The sequence below is a fragment of the Drosophila mojavensis genome, unplaced genomic scaffold (assembly GCF_018153725.1).
Source record: "Drosophila mojavensis isolate 15081-1352.22 unplaced genomic scaffold, ASM1815372v1 contig_36, whole genome shotgun sequence".
Lineage (NCBI taxonomy): Eukaryota > Metazoa > Arthropoda > Insecta > Diptera > Drosophilidae > Drosophila > Drosophila mojavensis.
Window position 1 is genome coordinate 15578775 of NW_025318858.1, and position 16908 is coordinate 15595682.

The 16908-nt window shown below is 39.6% G+C and overlaps 4 protein-coding genes across 7 annotated transcripts; 2 read left to right on the plus strand and 2 right to left on the minus strand.

The window, feature by feature from the left end:
- Positions 1–234: 234 nt before the first annotated feature.
- On the minus strand, positions 235–2331 carry LOC6576933 (oocyte zinc finger protein XlCOF28). Its single transcript, XM_002002877.4, has one exon. It carries the CDS (start codon positions 2203–2205, stop codon positions 346–348), a length of 1860 nt encoding a protein of 619 aa, XP_002002913.4. The 5' UTR covers positions 2206–2331; the 3' UTR covers positions 235–345.
- A 491-nt stretch (positions 2332–2822) lies between these two features.
- LOC6576934 (1-acyl-sn-glycerol-3-phosphate acyltransferase alpha) lies at positions 2823–9863 on the plus strand. Of its 3 annotated transcripts, none has more exons than XM_044008709.1 (3): positions 2823–2841; positions 8500–8711; positions 8778–9863. In XM_044008709.1, the coding sequence occupies exons 2-3, from the start codon at positions 8536–8538 to the stop codon at positions 9415–9417; spliced, it is 816 nt and encodes a 271-aa protein (XP_043864644.1). In that variant the 5' UTR covers positions 2823–2841; positions 8500–8535; the 3' UTR covers positions 9418–9863. The 3 variants fall into 3 exon arrangements, with proteins under 3 accessions (XP_043864644.1, XP_015020912.1, XP_002002914.1); XM_015165426.3 differs by lacking the exon at positions 2823–2841 and adding an exon at positions 3332–3766; XM_002002878.4 differs by lacking the exon at positions 2823–2841 and adding an exon at positions 6581–6695.
- Positions 9864–10250: 387 nt separating this feature from the next.
- Positions 10251–14178, plus strand: LOC6576935 (beta-alanine-activating enzyme). 2 transcript variants are annotated; one of them, XM_015165427.3, is made up of 7 exons: positions 10251–10405; positions 10476–10891; positions 10954–11292; positions 11359–11640; positions 11714–12159; positions 12223–13562; positions 13653–14178. In XM_015165427.3, exons 2-7 carry the CDS (start codon positions 10512–10514, stop codon positions 14061–14063), a joined length of 3198 nt encoding a protein of 1065 aa, XP_015020913.1. In that variant the 5' UTR covers positions 10251–10405; positions 10476–10511; the 3' UTR covers positions 14064–14178. The 2 variants fall into 2 exon arrangements, with proteins under 2 accessions (XP_015020913.1, XP_002002915.1); XM_002002879.4 differs by having other exon boundaries at positions 10252–10405; positions 10490–10891.
- On the minus strand, positions 14085–16550 carry LOC6576936. Its single transcript, XM_002002880.4, has 2 exons — positions 15659–16550; positions 14085–15603 (listed from the first exon to the last, which is right to left on the minus strand). The coding sequence occupies exon 2, from the start codon at positions 15584–15586 to the stop codon at positions 14219–14221; it is 1368 nt and encodes a 455-aa protein (XP_002002916.2). The 5' UTR covers positions 15587–15603; positions 15659–16550; the 3' UTR covers positions 14085–14218.
- Positions 16551–16908: the final 358 nt, after the last annotated feature.

Here is a 16908-nt window from a genome sequence, read left to right on the forward strand (position 1 = left end):
AGAAAAATGTATAAATTGTAATATATAAGATCACGATTACATATCCTAAATATAAATAAACAGCTAGCAAATTCAAGTATTGATTGATCATCAGTTACTCCTGAGTCAAAGATGTATATACAAGCCAAATCGCATTCTTTCCTTCTTTGTAAAAATTGTGGAAGTATAAACAAATCAATGAAAAAGTAAACCTTATCAACAAGCTCTATAAATAACAAAACTATAAGCAGAGTATATCATAGTTATTAGAATAATTTATTTGAAACTTTTGCAGCAAAATTTTTGGCTCAATTACAATGTTTATTACAATCAATACTCTTTTCGCTTAGCCTATATACTCGATTATCAAACTCCATTGCGCTCCTCGGGTCGTGTCTCGCTGTAAAAGCCCAAATTCATCGTCGGTATCATATTGCTGTAGAATGACAATTCCGCAGCTCTCAAATTGGGCATGGGCACCGGTTCCGGTATGACGGGAGGCTTGCCAGCACCGGCTTGCTCCCCCGCCATTGAATGAGTCAGCGGCACTGATGAGGCTGCTAAGAGAGCCTCCTGGGTGCTCTTGGCCACGCTATGCTGCAGCTCGTGCACTTTTAGATGGGTCTGCAGCTCGCTCTGCTGCAGGAAGTTGATGCAGCAGATCGGACAGGTATAGTTGGGGCCATGCACCTCCAGCTCGTGGCGTTGCAGTTGCTCGCGCCGATTGAAGTTCTGTCCGCAAATTTTGCATGCAAACAGGCTGTCCAAGTGCAGCGCTCGATGACGCTGAAGATCTCGTTCTCGCTGGAATCCCCTGTCACAGACATCGCAGCGAAAGTTGCGTGACATCTTCGATGATGGCTTAATCTTTGCCTGCACTGGTGGATACGAATAAGGCGGCGCCGCCGGCTGTGTTTGCGTCTGTGGCTGTGCTGCTGCTCCTGCTCCTGTTACGGCTGCATCGTTGTCAACGTAAGGATGCAGTGGTAGCTGCACTTGGTCTGGTGGCATCGTCATGCGCACACCTTGTTGCTGCTCGGCGTCGCGCTTTAGGTGTACGTGTTGGTGCATGGAGAGCTTGTCCTTGCGTGCAAATGAGGCGGGACAACGACCACACTGATACGGTTTGACCTCGGCATGGGAGCGCCTGTGTTTCATCAGCTCAAGGGGCGTCTGGAAAGAGCGAGGGCATTGCTGGCAAACGAAGGGTTTCACGCTGCTATGTATGCGCAAATGCTTGGTTAGATTTGTGTTCCGTGAGAAGCTCTTGGAGCAGACGTGGCACGAGAAGGGACGCACGCCCGTATGCACAATAGTGTGCTTCTTCAGGTCTGAACGTCGCACGAATCCCTTGTTGCAGTGGGCGCACACATACGGACGCTCGGCGTCGTGCAGCTCCTTGATGTGCGCTATCAATGCCGGTCGCGTCGTCAAACGCTGCTGGCAGTAGTTACAGATATATGGGGCAGCAAGATCGTGTCCTGTTAGCTCATGCTGTTGGCAATCCGGCTGCAAGGTGAAGGCCAGGTCGCAATATTGACAGAGGAACGCACTCTTGGGATGCGCATTGGCATTCACAACGGCATCGGTTGAGAGATGAGCCTGCATGAGTGCCATTTGCGCTGCGTCCATGCCGAGTGGTATCTCTACATCTTCATCATTTGGCGCTTCCTCCTCATCCTCATCGTCCCATTCCTCATCTTCATTTTCGGCCTCGCCATCGGAGCCCATGAACTCATCATCGGTCGTTTCGCACAGCTGATCCGGATCCACGTCGACAATGACGCAACCTTCTTCACCCTCCTTAAACTCAAATACACCAGGATTGCCATTTAACCCTGGTCGATATCTGGCGTCCAGGGAAATGATGTTCTTTAAATCCTGCTGCAGACCGTTTTCACGTTGTTGCATGGAACGGCGTTGCTCATAGAAGTCCTTCAACATTTCCAAACAATTCTCACAAATGAGTTCCGGCAGGAATTCATGGCGATTGTACTTTATACCCCAAACACTTTCGCACACATCAGCAATCAGCAGCTTTTCGCTTTCATTCTCGGAATTTTCGTTAATAAACTCCACAGATGCTTCATAGATGTTTGGCGATTCTTTTGTCAGCGCTGAACGGGAATGGCATAGACGACATGGCATTGCTTCTGTGCCACCAGATCGATCATGTTTTTTATCCCCGGCAGGAGCTACTGCCTCTTCTATGCCTAGATTTAGCATTTTTATCACTTTGTTATGACTAACGAGCGGCAACGCGAATTATAATATGTAACATAACTGCAAGCATTTTCACAGTGGCGTGCTGCTTTTAACAGAAACCAAACCATGTTCTGGGATATGCCAGCCCTGGTATGTAAATTTGAATATCTTAAAATTATTTGTTTTATTTAAGCTTGGTAAACTTTAAGCAAGCAATTCAATACTAAGTTCATATATTCAAAACATGATAACATTTTAAAATAAGTTTCTTATAATTTCAATATGAAAACACTGAGCATACACATAGTTAATAAAAGAAATAAACAAACTCTTAACAGTGCTGAATGAGTAGGTCCATCGATTACGAACCGAACTACCGATAAATGCAAGCGTGTATGGAAACTTTGCCCAATCGATAATACCGCAAATTATATATCGTATATTGAAATACACCCAATGGTAACGTTCCATTTGAATTGCCATTCAATGTGAAAACTGGCGAAGTCTTGTATTAAAACAGTATACTGCTGTTATAATTATACAAAATTATCTCAATTATAGATTTCAGTATACATTTCAATATTATTAAGAAAAACGTGTACTTGCATTATAGATCATATTAAACCTTATTACCACATAAACGAATTACAAACATTCGTAAGTACGAATTATATTAAATTAAAACGTAACTGTCAAAAAATGTCCATGCATGTAGAAATAAATGCATGAATGTATGCCAAACATACACTACGCATATTCTCTTAAATTGTTGAAATACTCTCTATCTCCCTCTTACAAATGCCTTGGGGTTGTCGGCTTCAACGGTAGGACGAGGGCTGGCTTAGCTTCTCTTTGTGTATGTGAGTGTACAATAGTAAATATTGAGATGGACGCGTGACGAAAACATTTTAATTATTTTAGCACTTGTTGAATACAATATTATTTTATGCGCTTAGCAAAATATTGTTTTAATAATTAACCAAGAACAGAGTTTAGACGTTGTAATCTGTGAAGTGTAATTTGATTTGTTCAATGTCTGCTATTCCATCGCAGTCGATATGAGCCTTTAGATTGCACGAGACGTATAAATGGGCACGAGCATGAAGGTCACGCACACGCCTCTACTTTCCACAATTGCGCGCGCACACACACATTGAAAAATGTTAAAGAGCATGCGAAAGTTTATTTAATTCACTAGTCGTTTACTGGCATTTGAATAACACAAGTGTTTGTGAGAAGTTGTATTGGATGGCAGGCAACACGATCATATAGTTACCGGTCGGTCATATTAGTAATTGCCTCTTAAGTGTAAACCAAGTACCAAGTGGCCAAATTTTAAAGTGTTCACAGGGCTCGCGTGTCATGTGAAATACTGTTTGAGTTTTAGTTGTACAGCACTGTGTTCAATTACAGTTTGTGTCGATAGAAAACAATTGGAATAGCAACGGCAAATGCCGACTTCGGACATCGACAGCTACAAGTAAAAGCAACAGCAATAACAATAGCAGCCAGCAGAAGCAGCAGGTGAAAATCCGCAGTGGACGAGTTTTGTATTTAGCCAGCTGCAGAGTCTAAAAACAGAGTAAGTGGAAATGTCCCAGCAGTTCATGAGTGATTCCCATCTGTGAAAGTGTTTTTCTAGTTAATATTCGTTAAACATATTAGCGCACACCTACGTACGTACATATATATACATACATATATACGTACGTGTGTGTGCACTCGAACGCTCCAAGTATCCTGGCAAAAACAATTGGTTTATTGCGCACTCATTTTGTCTTATGTTTAGACAATGCGTATGTCGTCATGTGCTACATTCCCCTGCACTGTCTCTCCCCAGCTAGCCACCCCCTTTACCGTTCAATGTCCTTAGCGGCGGTTGTAGATTTGTTTCGTGTGCTGGTGACCTACCTACCCTGTAGCGCCAGCAGTGACTCGCAGTTGAAATGAACCCAACCATATGAGCGCTTTAAATTTGATGGAATGCAAATGAATGGTTCTTTAAGGTTTCGAACCAGTTTTTGTACATACATAGGTACGCAGATATGATGAGCCATAACATAGGAGCAAAGCTAATTTCCCTTTGATATACAATCCACGGGTTCATTCGAGCTGGGAACCACTGTATGCACGCAGTTATATTTTTAGCCTCAGCCTTGTCATTATTTATTCCTACTGTATCAACAAATACTTTAGGCATTCCACTTATTATTTATATTGCGTGCTACAATTTTATTTAATTAGATGAAAACAATTGAATTATTAATATAGTTGAATTGAGCATGTAATATATAAAAACAGTTCACAAGAGACAAACTCTTAGTCAAAGGATTATAAACCGTTCTGGGGTTAGTAAACCATTATTATTCGAAGAAGGGACTAGCAAATTTTTGAGTACTATCAAAAGGCTTACATAACTTCGTATTTTTATATCAGTATAATAATATATGCTTACTTAAAATATTTTGGGAAAACGAGTATTACCAGTAACAATGTGACCTTCAAACATACATATATTTAAAAAAAATCACCTGATATCCTCACTAAAATCTATTTTATTTCTAATTATCTTTATCTTAATCTTTATAAATCCTTATTTAAGTATATTTAAAGTTATAATATTTTGATATTTATCTGCCATGTTTTTTTTTTTTTTCCTATAATCAACTACTGTTTATTTTCGCTAAATAGATGATTATAGATAGTCAATTTTTTTCGAACAGCATCAAATTTATTATTTTATACATTATATATACATTATACATTATCTACAATCGGAAATATCATCGCAAATAAGCGAACAGTTAGGGAAGAGTCTACAGTATACCCAGAATAAAAATTTGATGCTTTGTTGAAAATGAACATGCCACCCGATCCGAGACTAATCTAGTAATATGCGTGCTTAGCTGGGCAAGACGAGAAGTCAATTAAAATTATTAGATTTCAAATTTTCCTGACTCTAGACGGTTAAAGTGAATCAGTCTGATCTGACTGTGTCAATATATTCTTCCAGATTTTTAGTGTAGACCAGCTGACGTTCTCGTGCTCGTTGACTTCGAACATGGAAATTGTTTGTAAATATGTATATGACAAATTGGCGCTGAGTGCCTTATTATTAGGCAGTATTTGTATAAATATATGCATGTTCATATACATATATGTATATATGCTTGTACATAAACATACATATATTAGATTGAATCACGCCATAATCTTATCATTACGTTGCTTTGAGTAAATGAAATTTGATGCGACCTCTGATTTATAGTAGGGCGTTTTCCATTTTTCGTGATTCAAACACTATTTATTCGACCGGAAGTTTTTTGACCCAATTTAATGGCTAATAGTGTAAGCATAGATAACAAGAGAATTTTTTTGTATAGCGTATTGCCCACAAAATTTTGTTTATAAATTAATATTATATTTTATGTGTCGTGTCATTCCGTGACGTGTGCACGAGTGTCCAGCACGCGCCCATCTCTTTGTTGCTATAGAGATAGAAAGACCGTGAACACATTTACCGTTTCGATCGTTAAAAGTATTAGGACGAAGACGTAGAGATTACACTAAAATAAAAGTTCAAGTGCCGTTTGAAACATATGTATAAAAATAAAGTTAACAATCAATCAATGATAAAATGTTTAAGCTATTTTGATATTCTTAAATCGAATATAATGGGTATACTTACTGATAAAATTATCAAATTAAATTGAAGTTAAAATATTATAAAAGAAACTAAGAATTGAAGGAATTCTGATTACATTTTATAGCTTTCATGTCAAGTAACTACTTAAAGAGCTTTATAATCCAGATAAACAAATTTTAATCTATATAGAATGCAAGGCAAACGGAACCCCTACGAAGTTTATAAATGCTAAACAAACGTATTATTTTGGATTATATATAGAAAAGTTTATTATTGATTGACTAGGAGTACTTCTGACCTATGAAAGCAATACATGTGATTAAACGATAAGAGCACACTATAAATATTCAGTAATACAAATTAGAGGGGTTATTCACTCCAATGTACGCCTTGGATCAAACTTACAATTAAAAATTCTAGTTCACAAATTAAAATATCATATTCAAAGCTAAAGCTTAGACAAAAAGTAAACAGAGAGCAGGAAGAAAAGAGAACGAGAATAAATTACATAAAGCTCGTGTTAAGCTTTTTAATGCATTTAAATGAGTCGAATTTGTTTAAAGAGTATTTCTCTAGTGGACATGTCGAAATCCAATGAGACATATGAGCTCAATATCAAAGTTCAGCGCCCTGATCCAACTTGCCATTAAATTCGTAATATCTGATAAGCTCTTTGCGATTAATCAGCGTGTATTTTGCTGTTAAAGGCGTTACCTGAAATGATATATGCTCTTAGTTCTGCTCGGTACTGCGACTGTTTAGGACGTGCCTAGGCGGAGGCTAAACAATAATTACGGAGCAAACTCTCTAATAACTCTGATTCGTTACAACCAGTTGCCAAGAGCGCGAGGAGGTCCATAAAGCGGTACGGCCAAAGACCATATTAAATAAGCAATTTTTATGAAGGCATAGCGTATATACATAAATAGATGTTTACATAGACACCTGCGTTGCCAGTTAATTTCTTATCTGGTAGCAGAAGTGTTTCAAATCGAATTAGCTAGAACGATATCATTATATTTTATAGTAATTAACTGTGCTCGAATTGACGCATACATAAATTGGATACTGCAGACCGGCTAATCAATCGAAGTGAAGCCTTCAATGTTATTAGACTTTATATAGACATTATCTGCCGAGCACTCATCGGAAAAAAAGAATATTAATGTTCATAGGTATCTTTATTGCGAGACAGTTTGATATGGTTTCATTAATATTCCTCAGTGAAATATTAAAAATGTAATAAATAATACAATTTCCAACTTATGTTTATATGTTATACTAATACAACATTGAAACACTATATTTAAATACCCTGCATGGGGCTTATACATAGTATAATGAGTAGGGATTTTGAGAGCCCTAGTCCTTAAGAGAACTATAGAACAGAAAAACATGCTGCCTATGCCATCTAATAATATTTAATATATATATATAGCATCCCTTATGGATGTGTGTATCGCTTGTCTGTATGTCTGTGTCCGTCTCTATCTCAGAGTCTGTCTCTTTGTCTGTCTGTCTAACAAAAGCTAGGAACGAAGAAGTACTACAGAGCATCACTTAAGTTATCTTTGTATATGATTGCAGCAGTTTTCATTTGCTATTTATTTTTGAGTAAAACGAAGCTAGAATTCCTGCAGCAGCAGAGAGTGTTCCCATTGGTTATTTAAAGCTCGACTGCAACGACTCCTACCTGGCCTCGAGCTCGACGTTTGAGGGCGACTTAGACTCCCAGTGGAAGCCGCCCTATATAAAGGGTAGCAGCTTCAGCATTTCTTCAGTCGCCCAGGCCTGGTGGGGGTCAGTCGTGCAGTGCAGTAAAGTGAAGTGAAATGAAGTAAAGTGTGTGATCGTTCAGCAAAGCATTAAAGACTTGCAGGAAAGACTTAGAGGATGTACATGGAGGAAATAGAAGAAATACTTAGAAGAAATATATCGAAAAAAAAAAGAAATTTGTTCAGCTAAGCATAAAAACTCAAAGAAAAGACTTAATTTTCGATAACAACAAAATGTGAGTGGTCGATTTTAGAAACAAACTCGACGTGCGAGTGACTTACGGAAGGATAGACAAATAGACATACAGGGCCAAATCAACCTAGCTCGTCGCCCTGATCAAGAATATATATACTTTATGGAGTCTGCCACGCCTCTTTCTGCCTGTTACATACATTTAACAGAACCATTATACCTGATGTCCTATTTTCAATGGGTTCAGGTTATCAGCGTGAAAGCTAGTTTCAAAATTGTAAACCTAATTATATCAATACCGAAATGAAACCAAATGAACAGAAACCTTATGTACATATATAGCTAAAATGCAGGATATTGTCAAATGAAATGAATTGTGAGTTCCAGTATACCCAAAAGTATTATTAGATATTAGTTAACTGACTATTCGTATGAGGAAATAGTCTAATATCTCAAACCTCCACACAGATTCAAAACTATCATGGGTATAGGGTATCAAAATCAAAAAAATTTAGTTTAATTACAGCCTTTAAATTTTAATATTAATATAAATGGGACATGAATCTTAAGTAGATATATTCCGAAAACAATTTAGATGATTGTCATGAGCTCGTTAGTCGACTTAGTTTTTGTTTTCATAAATTTGAATATCTAAATTTAATTAAATTATACCATTGTGGTATACTATCAAAATTTTGCAGCATTACTGGAAGTCACCCTCAGCCTTAACCTACGAAATGGCTTGCACCTGTGAAGTAATTGGCCTGGCCTGTGTCGTTGCGCTTATCTTGAGTGTTGCGGCCAAGGCACCCTATCAGATGAGAATGTTTATTGTAATGTTCGGAGCTGGTGCGATTGTGCTGTTATGCATTCCCTTCATGATACTGCGACCGAGAGACTATCGAAATGGACTGTGAGTGAAGAGCTATATAGCTTTACATCTGTTTCGTGTCTAATGTTTCTTTATTTCTTCCGACAGAGCACCCTCCTGGTTCTTCAGAAAGCTGTGCAAGCTAATGGGCATTACCATGGAAGTGCGTGGTGTGGAGAACGTGAGAAGGGAACACGGTAGTGTCGTGCTTATGAACCATCAAAGCGCTTTGGATCTCTGCGTGTTGGCTTACTTGTGGCCAGTGATAGGACGGCCCACTGTGGTGGCCAAAAAGGAAATTCTGTACATGCCCTTCTTTGGCGTTGGCGCCTGGCTCTGGGGCACTTTGTACATCAACCGATCGCGCAAGAGTGATTCAATTAATTCACTGCAAAAGGAGGCGATCGCTATACGCGAACGGAATTGTAAGATCTTAGTGTTTCCGGAGGGCACTCGTAATTCCAAGGATAGTCTGTTGCCATTCAAAAAGGGTTCATTCCACATTGCGCTTCAAAGCAAGTGCACGATACAGCCTGTGGTTGTATCGAAATACTCGTTCTACGATGAGGAAAAGAAAAGCTTCCGACCAGGCCACGCTATCATACAAATACTGCCCGAGATATCAACGGAGGGCTATGAAAAGGAAGATATGGACAAACTGATCGAACTTTGCCGATCCACTATGCAACAAGAATATACAAGGTTGAGCAAAGATCAGCTTGCTGTGAACTCAAAGAAACAGTCATAAATATATATATATATATATATATATATATTATAATGTTAAACTCAGGTTATGTATACAAATTGTCGGTATTTAAGAGAATGAAACAACGCAAAATGCTTAATATTCTGAAAAAAAAAAAAATTGTGTAGATATGTGGCAGAATTCAGTTAATGTATTATGATATGGATAAGTTTAATGAATAACTATATTACAATTACTGTTTTAGAATATTTTTGAATAATTTTATTGTTAGTGCATTTTACATGCATAGTTATTTGCAGACGTTCACTTGGAACAGATTTGATGCCAATGCCAAACGATAAGAAAAACCTAACTCTCGACAATTTAAAAACAAATAATATTGCCTACATAAGCTAAGAGAAATTTATTTCACGCAGTGGAAAAACAAGGAACAAAAAATTAAATAAATCATGAGAAGCAAATATCTAACTACGTACTTACGTAAATCGAGTTTTCAAACTATTATCTGTGTAAACTACAGACTCCACTAAGACATTGTTTTATGGAAATTTATGTGAAATATATATGTTACCTATTAATTCGATTTGCTTATATTTATTTAAGACAGTTTTTTTTTTGGGCTATGCTCCTTTTACGAAGGTACATTTGCAGGAAGCACAGTATATTTCTGCATTCTAAAATATTTTTCGTTTCAGAAATAAGTTTTTTTATTTGCCATTATATTGTAAACATATAAATCTGAATTAAAATAAGCTGTGGTGTCAGCTGACAGTTACACTTTATTATTTAAATGTGTGAATCTGCCGCCGATAAGCGCAACAGGTTTTCGATGAATATGTGTATTGTATTGCTGTTTGTCGTTTCACTGCGATAACTGGTATCGATTATTCTAAACTAACAAGCAGCTGATTTTGTTGACCATCGCGAGCGAAATAAATCTTTTTAAAATGAGCTTGAAGCTAACTATAATTTCATAAAATTTCAATGTATTGCAAATTATTGAGACCAGCAAATCGAAGAGTTCGACGTGAGTAAAGAAAAGAATATTAAATTCAGTTAAATTTACTTCTGAGACATAATTATTAATATTCACAAAGCGCCGGCATTATAGGGTATCATAATCAGTAAGCAAAATGGAAGCTGTGGAAATTAAAACTGAGCTTGAAGTTGATACCGAGTGCAACAGTCAACTAGAGCAGCACATGGAGCACAAACAAGACTCGGAATCGGAGACTACAGTGGAAATCGAGTTCAAGTCGGAAATTGACATAGAGCCTACGATTGTGGGTGAATCCATTAAACTTTATGACATTCGAAGGCTGCGAGAATTCGGTGATGTGCCCTTCATAATAAAACGAATGGAGCCACAGGATTTGTCCATTAGCTATCGCAAAGCCGTCACCAACGTTGAGTCAATTTTGGAGCGACTGCGTCGCAACAGAGTTCCAACTGGCGTCGGCATTGCCTTGCGCATCGCAAGTCATTCACCTTCGTCATGCATTTTGATTCTTGCGTGAGTTTGCGATTGCGAATCGTGCTTGCTGCATTTCCCTTAATCTTCCTATTAAATTCTAGCATACTGAATCATAAATGCCATTTCTATTGCAACGACAAAATGATGCTGTCCAAAACCTTGCACGTGCAGATGTGCCGGGCTGGCATTGATTACCTGATAGTCAACGGACACATGCCCGTTGGTACTGTCTACTTTCAAAGGCTCGACACCTTTCTCGCCTACAACGACGAGTACAAACTCTTCAAATTGAAGCCCACATCCAGTGATGCTGCGCCCCAGGCAAAGACTTCACTGCCATCCAATATGTGCTATACGATTACAACCACTGGGACCACAGGAGAGCCGAAATTAGTTCATATACCGTATGAATGCATTGCACCAAATATAGTGGGACTCAGGTGAGCTAAAGATTTGGGAGCTTTTCATAAAGTCTTATTTCGACTAATTTTATCTATCTCTCATAGTTTAAAACTAAATATATCAATGGCTGACATCATTTACCTGGGCACACCTTGCACATTTGATCCATCGGTTGTGGAGCTCTTCTTGGCTATGCAAAATGGGGCCGCTGTCCTGCTCACTCATTACGAGATGCGCGAGTCTCCCAATCGGGTTCTGAACGACCTCTTTCCGACAAGTGTGACCACACCCAGCATAACCGTGTTGCAAATGACGCCCTCACTCTTTCGACAGTTTGGTGCGAATGCAATACGGAAGAGGATATTAAACAGTTCCAGTACTCTGAGGTAGGTGCTGGCGCGATACCCATTTGTCAATCCACCTAATCGAAGGTTCCATTAAAGTGCCCTGTAATTTTAGAGTGTTGTTACTTGGCGGCGAACCGTTTCCATCTAGCTCAGAGCTGGCCACCTGGATAGACCCGCCGGTGCTATTCCAAAAACAAATCTGTAACATCTATGGTATTACGGAGGTGTCGTGCTGGAGCCTGATGCACGTTTTACAGTCTTTGCACGAGCGCGTACCTTTGGGCACGCCCATCGACGATGAGACTGTGCTGCGCATCCATGTTCAGTCGAAAAGAAACAATCCGAATGCAGACTGTGGCGAGCTTTGGCTAGGCAGCGCCACACGTCGCTGCTACATACCAGAGATTGATGATCTAGAAAACCAATGCAACGATAAAGCTTCCTCTGTCTGTTATCGTGCCACGGGCGATATTGTACGACGCTTTGACGATGGCTCAATAGTCTATGAAGAACGCGCGAATGATGTAGTTAAACGAGCCGGTACACGAATCAGCCTGGGTATGGCAAATTGAAATTACAATTAAATAAGATATTCAAGTATATTAAACACATCCTTTGCAGGGCTCATTACGCGCAAGATAGAGACATGCTTGCATCACAGCGAACTGGCTACATGTCTATGGCTCGATGAACTCCAGAAACTTATCTGTTGTATTCGAAGTCTTGAGCCTAAGACGAAGATACAGCAGAGAGCGCAGACTTTTGATATGCTGTCCAAGCTAATGACGGCTGAACAACCGGACAGATTCGTTTATTTGCAACACTTTCCATGCAATGCACACGGCAAGTTGGACAAGATGATGCTACTCAAAGAGTGTACACTGCTAGCGCAGCCCGCTCAAGACATACTCAGAAGCTTTCTGCACGACAGGCTTGAATGCGTGGACGTTCAAAATAAAGGCAGTCAGAAGAAACAGCGACTGGAGCCAGCAGGCTCGCAATCTAATCTCAGCGGATATGATCTGAGTTTTCGTCATGCTGGCGGCACCTCGTTTCATGCCGTTACTCTGTGTCGCGAAATTGGTTTGCAGATGTGCATTGACGACGAGCAGCGACATCTATTTGAAATGCTGCTAGACGAAAATGTTTCGCTGCGCAGCATATTGCAGTTCCTAGATGGAGCCAAGCTGGTGACCCACAATACCAAAGTGAAACCCATCAAGCCACCGCCAAGCTCTGACGTGAGCACAACTGAGGACAGCAGCTCAAGCACCGTAGGCTTGATCATCACTCGCTTCGAGAAACCGTCTTTGCATTTTAAGTGCCACTGGAAGAAGACTTTCTACAAGTGCATAGATTCACCGGTGGCGCAGTACGAGGGCCGATACGTGTGCGTGGGCGCCCATTCGAAGCAGCTGCGCACCCTCGATGCAGTGACGGGAAAGGAGTATAGTAGAATTAAGTTACCCGATCGCATTGAGTGCAAGGTTACATTCCTTAGCGAGCAGCTGGCCATGGTGGGATGCTACGATGGCGGCCTCTATGGCTTCAATCCGTTGACTGGCGATCTTTTATGGAACGTAGATGTCGGTGGCATGATTAAATCACAGCCCTTCCTATCATCGGATGGAGAGCGCATCGTAGTCTGCAGCTATGCGGAGGACTACAATGTTCTCTGCCTCTCAACCGAACGACAACAGGTGCTGTGGTGCATGCGCATAGGGGAAAAGGCCATTGTTGCCTCCCCACTCGAGTTGAGCAAGCAACAAGCTGTGATAATTTGTACATTAGATGGTGGATATGCGTGTGTCTCACTCATGGATGGCGCCGTCAAGTGGATGCAGAAATGCAAAGAGCCCTTTTTCGCTTCTCCCGTCCTGCTGGACTCGAGTGCCACGATTTTTCTCTGCGCCGAGGTAGCTGGACGAGTGCACGCCTGTGATGTAAATAGCGGAAAAATTGTGAGCTCATGAATATATATTTCTATACTATATATATATATCTTATATATAAAATTGTATATATACATATTTCATATTTACATCTTTCAGTTGGCCACGCATGAAGTTGATGGCAATATATTCTCTTCGCTGGTAGTCAAGGCCCCGCCCACTGACATGGGCCACACATTCGTGTTGTTTGGCTGCATCGATCATCATTTGTACTGTCTGCGCTGCAAGACAGACGCGTCAATGCATGTCTCGTTTGAGCTTCATTGGAAGGTCGATGTGTGCAGCTCCATATACGCCACGCCCACCATACTAACAGTAGAGGCCAATGAGAACTTAGTATTTTGTTGCGCCACGAATGGACGCATTGTAGTAGCAAAACTAGGCAATGGTCACATACAATGGATGAATAAGATGGGCGGCGAACTATTTTCAACGCCGTGCCACATTGAGAGCCTAAGACGAGTTTATTTCGGGTGTCGGGATAACTTTTTATACTGCATGGGTCTTTAGAATAAATAAGACGTTTATCTGTAAATAATTATTTTGTGTTATAATTTGTACATCGATTTTCGTAATGATTTGTTTTCAAAGCAAAATAAATACACTTTCTGTCTTAAGAACTTAACGAACATATTGTTTTCTTAGCTGAAGTGAGTATTGGGGTTTCATTCCTTATATTGGATTTCATGGAAATCTGTATCTTCATCTGGTGAATTACAGTAATTGTTACCATGAGCTATTATCGCATCGTGCGTGCGAAAGAATCTTTCGAGTACCGGGCCGTAATGCACAATATCCGCCTGATCGCGACATTTGCTGCAGCAACTAGTCATTGACTCCGAGTTTAGAATGATATCTGCAAGTGTTGGTCCAGTCTCATATTCCTCTCTGGATGCAACCGAAGTGTTTGACGGAGCGTTTGGTTCGGATTGACTCAGATTTACAAGTTCCGCAGGAGTCAGGCGCGCTTCTTCGGCAAGGCGATTGATAGCCTCTCGCATACGATGGGTGAGACGGGGTGAGGTATAGAGTGCCGTAATGGGTCTGCTCTTCCTGCGGCTATTCGCCAGCTCCAGTCTCTGAAGCCTGCGCTCTTCTTTCAGTTCTTTGGCGCGCTCTATTTTCTTCCGACGTTCCTCTTCGAGATGAAGCATTATTGGCGTTTTTTCTTGTTGGGCGAAGTACTTCACCCACTTCTCTCTCACCTCTCTGCAGTACTCGTCATCTAGAACAAACTCATTTCTCGTGATGGGCGAGGCAGACTTTTCTTCAGAGTTGACACTCCGATCCGGATTAGTACAAGTGAGTTTTAGTCCACTACGTCTCTTTTGGCGCGCTAACTTATCCTTTAAATTTTCAAACTTGTGCTCAATAAAATTCAACAAACTGGCGCCCTTGTGTGTGATATTATGGTCGGACGACATTAGAAGTATATTATAATGCTGCGGGTCGTTTTCATACAGTTTCAACAGCTCTAGAGTCGACCTTGTCCTGGGCAATTCTTCCGCTATAAGCAGCTTGAGCAAGTTCGGAATATCTGGGTTATAAAGCGATCTCCTTAGTTTTCTCATCTGTGCGTCACAGAGCACGTGGTGGAAACTTAATTTCCCGAGTGGCATTTGTTTAATATCCAAAACAAAATTCCTATTGTTATGGAATATGCCAGCCAATTTTTTAGAGCTTTTATGCAAAGTTTGGTTAGTTAGCTGCGATTGGAGCGCCAATTGCAAATTGTTTAAATAAAATGTGGTGAGCTCATCTTGCATTTGGGAAAGATTACGCTTGCCTGGAAATAGCATCATCCGATTATGCTCAGTAATCAAATCCCGCCACACTTCCTCCAGCTGCTCGTCACCTGGTCTAGGCTCAAGGTAATTTTTGGTTATTATCTCAAAGGGCGCAGCTTTGCTAGCAAATAAATAGGTAATTATGATAGAGGCTGCCTTTTCCATTGAATAGAAGTCAACTTGATCCGCAAATGCGGTTCCCTTAATGAAAGACGGCGTTAGCATGGGCTTTTTTCCGCCAAGCATCGGTTCATCAAAGGAACCTAATGAGATTTTTTCTTTTCTCTTCATTACTTTATAATAGTTTTCAAGACGTACCCTTTTGTCCCGATTCGAAATGTGTGGTCTATTTCCCGAAAGTAACATAGATTTATGTAAATCATAAATTGATGCCCCAACCTTTGCGGATGACCAAACACTGTGATTTTCATCCTCAGATTTGTTATCGCTATAATCCCGACTTTCTTGGGACTTTGTTTGTTTGCGTTGTGATTTGAACATCTTTATTAGCGGTTCGCTTCGGAATGAATCCGAACTTCCTTTCTTTTGTTTCATTATTTTAGTACCTTTACGGATGAAGACTTCCATCATTTCAATAACAAATCGCATAACTTCCATATTTTCTGTCAAAATTCTATTAAATTTCCTTTTCATTTTAACCTTATGCGCCCTGGGATGGCTAGAATCTAGATATTTGTTATAGCTACGTATTAACTTCCTTAGATTGTCAATGTATATTCGCCCGGTCCTTGTGTTATGCGGCATAATGTCAATATTTGAAGACACCGGCCCAAATTGAACCAAGCATTGTTTCGTCTGTTGCAATGATTTCAAGAAATCAGCCAACCAATTTTTACACTGTTGTATAGATTGAATTGTCTCATTTCTTCTCGCATTGCGTGCGCTGTCCTCGGCTTTGGCTAAAAGTTTAAAAAGCGATTTGACCAAGACTTTCCTTCGTTTTCGGCAATCCTCCGCAAACGCTAATGTACGACTTCTAGTTGTGCTGCTGGAATACTGATGCTTAAGTGTATTGAAAGTAGCATCGGCCATTTTTCCGGGGGGTAATTTTTCAAATGTACACCAAAATTTGCATTACAAATACTTTACTTTTATTTCGATTTAAACAAGCTAATAAGATAATAAAGTTATATTTTTTATTTAGAGTTGAGAGACAGAGCTGAATAGATTTGGCTTCTACAGTATTTTGAACTTTCTTTGTTTCTAAATAGAAAGTTTAAGTCTTCTTATCCCTTAAAAAATGATGTAAATCGAATCATTTTTTTAAATAATGATATAAGAAGCAAAAATAAATCCCATAATCAAATGAGACCCAAAGAATCATTATGATGAGCTCAGTATGATTACAGAATTCAACGCGGTGATATATGGATGGATATCAATATATATTATTAAAAATATATCAATATTGATAGCTTCTGAAGGTAATATATTGGAGGTATAATTGCTCTGAATTTCTGGATATGTATTTAAAAATTGAACTCTGATGTTACATTAGTGCAAAGCAAAATACCAAAAAAAAATATAAATAAAAAAAAAAAAAAAAA